This window comes from Ursus americanus, chromosome 25 (genome assembly GCF_024610735.1).
Source record: "Ursus americanus isolate L20-20 chromosome 25, mUrsAme1.1.p, whole genome shotgun sequence".
NCBI classification, from domain to species: Eukaryota; Metazoa; Chordata; class Mammalia; order Carnivora; family Ursidae; genus Ursus; species Ursus americanus.
Window position 1 is genome coordinate 9561665 of NC_142151.1, and position 11845 is coordinate 9573509.

Below are 11845 nucleotides of genomic sequence, written 5' to 3' on the forward strand. Positions count from 1 at the left end.
ATATAATTTTAATGTTTAGTTTATTTTACAGTTTTTGTTCTTTTTACTTTAAAATAGATTTACGGGGCACCTGGTGGCTCAGTCGGTTAAGTGGCTGACTTGATTTCAGCTCAGGTCATGATCTCAGTGCGTGAGATCAAATCCATGACAGACTCTGTGCTGGGTGTGGAGTCTGCTTAAGATTCTCTCTCCCTCTCCCCCTGCCCCCCAACCCCCACTTACACGTGTACACACACTCGCTCTCTCTCAAAAATAAATAAATAAATAGGGGCGCCTGGGTGGCTCAGTCATTAAGCGTCTGCCTTTGGCTCAGGGCGTGATCCCGGCATTCTGGGATCGAGCCCCGCATCGGGCTTCTCCACTGGGAGCCTGCTTGTTCCTCTCCCACTCCCCCTGCTTCTGTTCCCTCTCTCGCTGGCTGTCTCTCTCTCTGTCAAATAAATAAATAAAATTTAAAAATAAATAAATAAATAAAATAAAGTAAAACAGATTTGCAATCCTGGGTACCTGGCTGCCTCAGTCAGTGGAGCATGCAGCCCTTGATCTCCTGGTTGTGAGTTCAAGCCCCACACTGGGTTTAGCGATTTTTTAATACATAAATTAAATAAAAAAATAAAATAGATTTGCAATCATTGTGAACAAACTAAGTTCCAGAATCAAATGCAATAGTTCCCCCTACTTTCCACCGTCCAATAGCACATGAGCATGCCCGTCTGGTAGAGCCTACTTAGAATTCCACTGGAGAGAAGGTCTAGGAAATGTGCTGCCCAGGCTTCTGATTGAGAGATAATAAGGAAGGATGGGAATGGGCTGAAGTTCAATAGATAAAATCTGACACAATCTCCATTTTGTAGGTGAGGATATGAAAACACAGAATTTAAATAATTTCTGTACAGTCACACAATGAAGTGGCAGAGCTGGGATTTAAATTCAGCTTTCCTCAAAGTTCTTAAGGGCAGAAACTTTGTTGTATATTTATTTTTAATTCTCTCAGACAAAACAGGCTAGAGATTCTGGTTCCAAAGTTTTTAATTTGGCCAGGTGAATACAAATTGCCATCACTGAAAATGTAGAATTATTCAGTAGCTCATAAAAGGTTTTAGTATGACTGCCTTTGTAATATATATTCAAAATTTCATTCTTTCTGGAGCATCTAATCTCTGCTTTGACATTTATAATTAGATATTCAAAAGGAACAAAACATGGGGCACCTGGGTGGTTCAGTCTGTTAAGCATCCGAGTCTTTATTCCAGCTCAGGTCATGATCTCAGGGTCCTGAAATCAAGCCCCGTGTCCAGCCCTGTGTTGGGCTCCGCGCTCAGCGGGGAGTCTGCTTGTCCCTCACCCCCTGTCCCTTCTCCTACTTGTGCTCTCTCTCTCGATCTCTCAAATGAACAAAATGTTAAAGAAAAAGAAGAACAAAGCAGAAGATAACCACATAAATCTCCCCAAATTTTCAACATTACACCACAAAACAGCTAGTACTTTATAAGAAGGGACAGAAGTCATCCAGAAGCAGGAGCACTGTTTACAAGATGTTTTCAGTAATTTTCTTCCTGATCTGAAATCTAAGGATCACAACTGGAAGTTCTCTAACTGGTTTTATTTGCTTTATAATCTTTAAAAAGACAGGAGCCAGGTGCGCCTGGGTGGCACAGCGGTTAAGCGTCTGCCTTCAGCTCAGGGCATGATCCCGGCATTATGGGATCAAGCCCCACATCAGGCTCCTCCGCTATGAGCCTGCTCCTTCCTCTCCCACTCCCCCTGCTTGTGTTCCCTCTCTCACTGGCTGTCTCTGTCGAATAAATAAATAAAATCTTTAAAAAGAAAAAAAAAGAAAGAAATGTTTCACAGTGATTTCTCTGCAAACAAGAGGAGGAGCAGATATTGTTTGGACAATAAGTTGATTAATACGGACTGAAGCGTTTACCCCAGGCAACAGTGTTCAAATACATTTGACCGAAGTGAATTTTATTTCATATACATATGTGTAAAAGAATACTGTGAGAATTCGTTAAGATGTGTAGTTTAAGCAGCAAACATTGCTTCAATCTTCTACATTGCTTCCTGATGGAACAATCTGATTGACTGTTCTTCCCACCCCCAATACCTGACGCATTCTCTCTCCCACCCACCTGGCCCTCATTTTGTTCCACTTAAACACTCTAAACAGCATGTCAGCTTCTCCTGTCTCTAGAAGTCTTTAAGGTCCTGCCCAAGGGGTGCCTGGGTGGCTCAGTTGTTTAAGCATCCAACTCTTGGTTTTGGCTCAGGTCAAGATCTCAGGGTCATGAGATTGAGACCCCTGTCAGACTCTGCACTGAGCATGGAGTCTGCTTGGGATTCTCTCTCTCCCTCCGCCCCTCCCCCTGCTCAAGCTCTCTCTCTCTCTCTCTCTGTCTCCAATAAAATAAATAAATAAAATCTTTTTTAAAAGGGGCGCCTGGGTGACTCAGTCGTTAAACATCTGTCTTCGGCTCCTGTCATGATCCCAGTGTGCGGGGATTGAGTCCTGTGTCTCCCTCTCCCTGTGCCTGCTGCTTCCCCTGCCTGTGCTCTCTCACATTCTCTCTTTCTGGCAAATAAATAAATAAAATCTTTTTTAAAAAATAATTAAAATAAGTAAATAAATAAATAAATAAAAATATTTTAAAAATGTTAAAGTCTTAAAAAAAAGTCTTTAAGGACCTGCCCAGATCTTACTTTTACCTTAAGACTTTCCTAGTTTGCCCCCGGCTACATGTAGCCTTCCCTGTTACGTTCTACTATTTACTTCTATTGGTACTTCTGCCATTATAGTCTGGGTTGTATTATAGGGGTTGTGTGTGTGTGTGTGTGTATGGGTGCATACTCCTACTAGATTGTGAATCTCTCGATATTAGAACATAGCTTAATTAACCTGATTGTGGTGTGGCATGTTTCTTTACACGTAGTCAGCACTCGAGAGATGCGACTTGAGATTCTTACGTGGGATCCTGCGGGTCGTGCGTCCCAACCACTCCGCACCTCCGCCCTCACAGAGCGCAGGGTCATTCGTGTGCATTTCTAAAACGCAAGCAAAAGCCTATAAAGTGAGAAGCTTGGGTACAGAAGTACTCTCTCTTTAGCTGTATTCTGTGTCCTGCAGAAAACATCCGAGAATTATGCCCTCCCACTTCTGCTTTTCTTACTTTTCTTATCTGAGACATTGAGGAGTGACTGATTTCAAAACTCATCCTGTGAAGTCAGATAGTAGTCAAAAGTGTGGAGTTTCATCTGTCATCATCAGAAACGGAGAGAGGGAAGAGGAAAAATTTCCTAAACATACTTCATAACTTGATTGTGCGTAAGTGTGAGAACCACACAGGATTTGTGGGGACCTCCAGACCGGTGCTGAGGCCTTCAGCTACTGTCTCAGGTTTTTGGTAAGAAAATCTACATTCACCTGATGACTCGTGTTTCCTCTGCTAATTACCAACAATGGTTTGAGGTCATCATTTTCTCTTCCCCCCATTTCTTCCCCAACTTTTATTTCTTTTGTTTTTCCCCACATCCACTTTTCTTTTTCTAAATATCCCACATTCTATTTATCTTCATTCTTCTTCTTTTTGTTCTAGAATTAATAGTGAATTTTCATGCCATTTTTTTTCTTAGATTGGCTATGTTTCTCTTTCTGAACTTTAAGTCCAGCTTTTCATAACAGTTTTGTTTTTCAAATCAGTTGCCTTTTATATTTTTTTTCTCATTCAATTTTCCTCTTTTTTCTTTTATTCTTTTGCTTATTCCTTATTGTTATCGACTCTGTCACCTTATCATTAGTATTTGATTCTGGAATGTACTTTCTTTTCCCGTTATAATTGAATTTTAGTTTCAGGATTTTCTTTATCCTTTTAACTACTTTTGGTCAATTTAGTATTGAAAACTAAGAAAGAAAGAAAGAAAGAAAGGAGGAGAGAGGGAAGGAGAAAGAGTTCTACCAATCTTAAATGTAGAAACGCCTTTCAGCCAAAACACTTGGAGAAATGTAAAAAGTGATCTTGTTCATTCTGAAAGACTTTTAAGACTGATTCATACATACTTTCATTTTAAGACAGATGATATGTGATATTTAAAGTATAGCTCACACCGATGACTCTATTTATATTGGAATTTTGCTCTTTTCAATCTTTTTTTTTTAAGATTTATCTATTTATTTTAGAGACAGAGGGGGAGAGAGCACAAGAGAGGTGGGCAGGGGCACAGGGAGAGAATCTCCAGCAGACTCTGTGCTGAGCACAGAGCCCAATGCGGGGCTCGAATCACCACCCTAAAATCATGACCTGAGCCAAAATCAAGAGTCAGTGGCTTAACAGACTGAGCCACCCAGGAACCCCTCTTTTCAATCCTTATTACTTCAGTTTGTGCAGCTCTCGGTACCTTTCTCTTTATCAACAATACCAAAGCCTTTTTAGTTCTGTGGTTCTTTGTAATAGAAAGAGTATTGGCATGACGGACATTGGGCTTAAGATCTTAGAACCCTCCTAGTTGTGAATATGTGACAGTCCCCTGATTTGCTGAGTTTCCATGTCAAAAACTGAAAAATAAAACTAGAGACAAGGAAAAATAATTGCTATGTTTCCTTTCGGTCCTACCCTCCCTGATTCTATCCTTCTCTCAATATTTTATGGATCTCCGCATGAATACGCATATTGGAGCAGGACAGTGGATCAGGGTAGCTGCCGTGCACAATAAGAAAAGAAGGGATCCTGATACGACTTGAATATTTGAGTGAATAAGGCTACAGAGAGGGAGAATGAGAACCACTTCTTCTTTTTTATTATTTTGTTGATTCAGTTATTTTAACTTCTGCTAATCATGTACGACCCTATGACAGCATTTGGTTAGCTCAGCAGAACTAATTCCAAGTCACGAAAATATTTTGGGACTCTATGAAAGGAAAAACAAAATGCTATTATAACCAGTAAGAACTGGAAACTGAAAAACAAAAAGGAAGTTGGAAGAGACAGCATCTTTAGTGGGTTATGGATAAGAATAAGAATTTTAAATCTCGTTGAAAAAGAAAAAGTAAACCCCCAAAATGAACATTCATCCACTGAAGTAATCTTTGATCTTTATGTCGTATAAAGCATTGTGCTAACTTCAGTAGAATAAGCACTTAAGAACAAGACTCATTTTTACCGTCATGAATTTGAAGACCAGAATAATAGATAAGACAGCCATGATAATAATTATAATACAAGACAAAATGCATCACTGCATAGAGAATATGAAAGGAGAATCAAAGTACACACACACACACACACACACACACACACACACACAAATTTAAGAAGCTGAAGAACTCATTTCGGATTAGTTATTAGACTCTAAGAGGTTTCAAGGAAGAATAATATTTGAGCTTGTTTTGAAGAATGGCTAGGATTTCAATAGGTAGAGATTAAGGATGCAGGACAAAGGAGGTTAAGGTGAAGGACGTAATTGCAGACAGAAGTAAACAGCATTAGCCTGAATAGTAAGTTGTTCAAGAAAGCTATAAGCTAGGTTGCATTTCCAGGAGTCTTCAGAATTAGGTGAGGGTAATGGCACAAAGGCCAAGAGAATGGAGTGGTAGTCGAAGACAGAGAAAAGGATGTTTGGAATTGTTAGTTAGAGGTAATTTTAGCCCAGTGATGGGGTAGAAGACAAATTCCAAGGGGTTAAAAAATTGCAAATTACAAAGGGTAAAAAGTGAGTGGTGAGAACAGACTCTAAAACAAGCTAGCACCTTTGAAAAAGAGAAACTATGCTTAAAAAAGAGACGTAAGGAACATAACATCCCGATGCAGAGTGTGATCCTAGATTGGCTATCACTGTGGATAAATCCGCTATAGAAGATGTTTTGGGGACGGTTGGGAAAAAACTAGATGAAGACTGAGTATTCCTTAAGGTAAAATCTTACCGCATAATGTGGAGACTAGATGAGAAAGGAAAGCAGTGGCTTTGAACTGGCATATGCACGCCAGTTCATAGCAGCATTATTCACAAGAGCTAAAAGATGAAAACAATTCAGATGTCCATCAAGAGATAAGTGGATAAACAAAATGCAGTGCTTACATACAATGGAATATTATGTAGCCTTAAAAAGGAAAGAAATTCTGACATATGCTACCACATGGATGAGCCTTGAGAACATTAAGCTGAATGAAATAAGCCAGACACCAGAAGACAAATGCTGTATGATTCCATTTATATGAGATGTCCAGAGTAATCAAATACATAGTAACAGAAAGTAGCATGATGGTTTGCCAGGGGCTGGGGGAAGAGGGAAGTGGGGAGCTGTTGTCTAATAGCATTAGAGTTTCAGTTTTACAAGATGAAAAAGTTGTGGGGAATTGTACAATAATGTGAATTTACTTAACACTGCTGAACTTTATACCTAAAAAATTTTTAGAACAGTAAATTTTGTGTTATGTGTATTTTACCATAATTAAAGAATTTTAAATAGGCACAGAATAATGGAATTCTGTTAAATTTTGATTAAGAAAAATATGTATATATATATATACACACATGTATATATATGAATATATGTGTATATATTCATGAATAACATTAAAAAAACAAACAAACAAAGAAATGATGGGTGGTGAGGGAATCAATGCAGAGAGAGAAACAACTCTTGAGAAATTTGAAAGCAAAAGGAAAAGATGAGGTTGTATCTAAAGATATAACTGGGGCCGTCTGGGTGGCTCAGTTGGTTAAGTGTCTGCCTTCGACTCATGTCATGATCTCTGGATCCTGGAATCGAGCCCCACATGGGGGCTCCCTGCTCAGCGGCGAGTCTTCTTCTCCTTCTGCCCCTCCCTCCTCCCCGCTCCTACTCCTGTTCTCTCTCTTGCTCTCTTTCTCAAATGAATAAATTAAAAGTCTTAAAAATAAAAAAATTTAAGACATAACTGAGGGGTGCTTGGATGGCTCAGTCGGTTAAGTGTCTGCCTTTGCCTCAGGTCATGATCCTGGGGTCCTGGGATGGAGTCCTGCATCGGGCTCCCTGCTCCCTGCTTCGCCCTCTCCTCCTCACTCATGCTCTCTCTTGCTATCTCTGTCTCTTTCAAATAAATAAATAAAATCTTTTCTCAAAAAAAATAAAGGCATAACTGAGTCTACAGCACCTTTTTTTGTGGTAGTGAGTCATCTGAAAATCTGGGGGGGGGGGAGGGGCTGGATCTTCTGCCCTCATAGAAATGAGAATATGTAAACTTCAAATCTTACAGACTGTTTGAGGTGGTGCTGGAGCTCATAAAGCCCTTTCGTGGATCTAAAGCTGGGAACCTCTGGTCTAGAAGTTATTGTTTGTCCATATAGCTTATCTGTTTTTAATAGGGAACACCAGGTGAGGAAAGGAACCAGGCCAGAATGAGAAATTGGAGTGCAAGAAAGAGGAGAAATGTGCGCTGATAGGGACTTCCAAATGAAATTATGATTTCTATACACATTTAAGTTGATACGGTAGATTTTAATGATCACACAATGTTTTGTGCGGTCCAGTGTAAAGTCAAGGAATAAAAACTAAAACAGAGCGAGAGCCTTTATAGTTCCACAGCATTATGCGGGAGGGTTATAATTCTAAGGATATGCTTTAAAAAAAAAAAGATACTTTTAATATTTTTGTTTATATTTTTATAGAAGCTTAGCAATGGAGCCTTTCTCTGCAGATAACAATTCAACGGACCTACCCTCACAGCCCTGGTATGAACCCCAAGTCATTCTCTCCATGGTCATTCTCAGCCTCACCTTCTTATTGGGCTTGCCGGGCAACGGGCTAGTGCTGTGGGTGGCTGGCCTAAAGATGCAGCGGACGGTGAACACGGTTTGGTTTCTCCATCTCACGCTGGCGGACTTCCTCTGCTGCCTCTCCTTGCCCTTCTCGCTGGCCCACTTGGCTCTCCAAGGACACTGGCCCTATGGCTGGCTCTTATGCAAGCTCATCCCCTCCATCATCGTCCTCAACATGTTTGCCAGCGTCTTCCTGCTGACTGCCATTAGCCTGGATCGTTGCCTTTTGGTCCTCAAGCCAATCTGGTGCCAGAACCACCGCAATGTGGGGACAGCCTTCGCTATCTGTGGATGTATATGGGTGGTGGCTTTTGTAATGTGTATACCTGTGTTCATGTACCGGGAGACATTCGCGGTAGACAACCATAACATGTGTGGCTACAATTTTGGTCTCTACAGCTCATTAGATTATTCAGACTTCACCATGGATCTACTGGAAAATGGGTCTCTTGACAACTCCATGGTGCAGCTGCCTGGAGAAATAGATGATAGATTAGAGTCTTTCTCTTTACAAACAAATGATCTTCCTTGGACAGCCACCACTATCCTCTATTCTCAAACATTTCAAAGACCTTCTGGAGAGGCACTCCCTATGGATTCAGCTACATTATCTGGTCAACATCTGTATTATAATTTATTTAAACCTGCTGATGAGGTCTCATCTCTAATCTCCAATGGGTTTCCCACTGAAGATCACAGAACTGACCCACCAGATAACTCTGAGACTTTTCTCTCTACTGATTTAGAGCTTTACTCTGGTATTTCCAGCAATTCCTTATACGCATATGAGCTATCCCAAGATTTCCAGGATGATGATTTAGGCCAATTTTCATATGACAATCAAGTACTAACACCCCTGATGGCAATAACCATCACTAGACTAGTGGTGGGTTTCCTTCTGCCCTTTATTGTCATGGTGAGCTGTTATGGCCTCATTATCTTCCGGATGCGACGGGGCCGCTTCACCAAGACTCGGATCAAAACCTTGCGAGTGGCTATGGCTGTGGTGGTTGTCTTCTGTGTCTGCTGGGCTCCATACCACATTGTTGGAGTCCTGTCATTGTTTTATGACCCAGAAACTCCCTTTGGAGAAGCTCTGCTGTCTTGGGACCATGTGTCCATCGCTCTAGCATCTGCCAATAGTTGCTTTAATCCCTTCCTCTATGCCCTCCTAGGAAAAGATTTCAGGAAGAAAGCAAAGCAGTCCGTGAAGGGCATTCTGGAGGCAGCTTTCAGTGAGGACCTCACACAGTCTACCAGCTGTCCCCAAAGCAAAGTCTTTTTGGAAAGAAACAGCATCAGTACGACCGTGTGAAGATATGGAGCAGACGAGCCAAGCAGAGATTCTTGGGTATTCACCCAGTGCAACAGGTTTCTAAAACAACGAGGGGTATTGTGAGCAGGGGATTTCAGAAACCATCAGAGAATCAATCCATAGGTTCTCAGAGTATGGTCCTCAGACTAGGGGCATCAGCATCACCTGGTAACTTGTTAGAATCACCTAGAAACTTGCTGAATCAGAATCTCTGGGGTTGGGGCCCAGCAAGTATTTTAACAAACTCTCGTTTCTAATGAATGCTAAATTAGAGAATCATTGTAAAAATTAGTCTATTTCTATCCCAAACTAAGCCAATGAGATCATTGAGAACCTAGTCTGTTTTAAAATGATTTTTCCATCACGAAATTTTTTCTTTAGTTTTGTCCAAATCCCCTCCCAGATTCAATTTAAAACCATTTCATCTAGTCTTACCTGAGTGAAACATGATCATTTCTTTATGGCTTTGCTGTGGTGGTGGTGATGATGTTTTTCAATGAAAAGAAGGTGCAAAAAGAAAAAGTCTATGAAAACAAGCAGTTATGAGACTGAGTCTGGAACAGAGGACAACATCAGATGCTTGCTACGTGCGATACTCCTGGATACAGGACATGGGAATTTCAGGTTTCCATCATTACAACTAAATAGGCATCTACTGTGCAAAGCCAGGCTGCTAGGGCATCTGAAAACTCACTCATAAAATGGCATGTAAGCTGCGGTTTGGGGAGTTTTCTATTTGTTTACTCAGTCTGCCTATTGATAGAACCATCTCTCTTCAATTCCCTTTCTTAAGCTCCTTTATTCCCTTATTCCTCCCCTGCCTCTAACTCGTCTTCCATATTACACTTTGTGCACCTAATAACCTCTAATTTCATAAGATTCAAATTGCTCCCCTCCTCTTGCTTGAAACTAATATTCCCTAAGAAACTCATTTCCAATGAGAAGAGAAAGAGGGGGGAGGATGGAGCAGAAATCTTTGAATCCACTGCGTAATGACCGAGTACCCTCGAGGAATACCATCAAACTTTGTAAAGCATGGTGGCACGTGTGTATCATTCACCAGGTTTCTCTCTGGGTTTTTAAAATTCTGGAGAGGCACTCCCTATGGATTCAGCTACATTATCTGGTCAACATCTGTATTATAATTTATTTAAACCTATTTATTTATCTTTCCCAGAGTAATACATGCACATAGTTTAAAGAGAACCCAAGGCTTATAATGAGACATAAGAAGTTTCCTGCCCTTCTCTGCCCAACCAATCCCTCCTCCCACTCCCCTCTCCCAGAAATAACACTTGCAACAATTTTAGACATTTCTTCTGATATTTACCATGACAAGTCGTGTGCTTATGCAGCTAGTTCTCATACACATGATAAAATCACTTCTTGTCTTGAAAGATGAATTTTATCCATTCATATTTTTTTGCTTATCCATCATCCTAATATTCATTAATCATCATACTTCAATTTGCTCATAACCACACACTTTCTTCTATTCTGTGGATTCCAACCATACGTATAGCTTTCCTTCCATCCTTCTTTCATTTAAAAAAAAAAAATTATTGGGGCGCCTGGGTGGCACAGCAGTTGAGCGTCTGCCTTTGGCTCAGGGCGTGATCCCGGCGTTCTGGGATCGAACCCCACATCAGGCTCCTCCGCTATGAGCCTGCTTCTTCCTCTCCCACTCCCTCTGCTTGTGTTCCCTCTCTCGCTGGCTGTCTCTATCTCTGTCGAATAAATAAATTAAAAAATCTTTAAAAAAAAATTATTAACTCTATTACCGTCTCATTTGTCTGTATATATAAACTTTATTGTGTCGAACTTCTGAAATCTCGGGTTTGTACTACAATATAGCCTCACCTAAGCGGAATGTAATTATTTAATCTTTAAAAAAGAGAAGATGAGATGTTTTAGACGTGCAAGGCACTATTATTTGTTCAGTGATTGAGGTTAGGCTCAAGACTACAAATAAGTTATAAGGTACTAATACAGAAAAATTGCAAATCAAGGGAAGTCTTTCAATTGTGAGGTAACAATGTCTGACGTGATGTAAGATTTACAGTGCCACCTTCCAATGTCATCTGCTTATATATTTGATATGAATAAACGCTTTCTTGCTTGTGGTTCCTTGCAAGACTGAAATTCATGGATCCTCTTAATTGTTTGACACTCAGAATACATCATAATCTCTACACACACAGCAAGTTAATCTCATAGTGGGCGGCGGGAGGCTTGCTAAAATGCTAAAATGGCAATTAGCTAGGCTCCTGGAAGTCCCAACATATCTCACAAGACCCTGGGTGTAAGCCCCAAACTCCTGCATTTAGTGTACAGGATATTAGGGTGAATGGCAGAGTTTGAAAGACTCGATAGTTGTTACTTCTGGATTCTCTTTGAGAGTTCCATCCCCGGGAAATGTATTATGAAAAAAATTCTACAATTGGAATTCCCTCATTTCTTATGGAAAATTCTGGTAAGTACCTGTATTTACAGGAAGTCCCAGATGGAGATCCAGCTCCTCCCGAAACTGTAGTACCTCCAGTCTTTGAAATATGCCAGAACACAGGCAAGGTGGCCTAGTCCACACACCAAGCTTCAAGGGGTGACTGCCTCTCCCAACATTTCACTATATTTAATAGCATTGGGGAAAAAGGCAATGTAAAACGCATGTTTTTTAATTCTGCTTTCCCAGCAATCTTATAAAACAATTTTAAGATCAACTAATGGGACCCAGGG

At 40.5% G+C, this 11845-nt stretch overlaps 1 protein-coding gene across 1 annotated transcript; it reads left to right on the top strand.

The window, feature by feature from the left end:
- The first annotated feature begins 3113 nt into the window (after positions 1–3113).
- On the top strand, positions 3114–11232 carry C3AR1 (complement C3a receptor 1). The gene is made up of 2 exons (XM_045781325.2): positions 3114–3404; positions 7645–11232. The coding sequence occupies exon 2, from the start codon at positions 7655–7657 to the stop codon at positions 9107–9109; it is 1455 nt and encodes a 484-aa protein (XP_045637281.1). The 5' UTR covers positions 3114–3404; positions 7645–7654; the 3' UTR covers positions 9110–11232.
- The last annotated feature ends 613 nt before the right edge of the window (positions 11233–11845 follow it).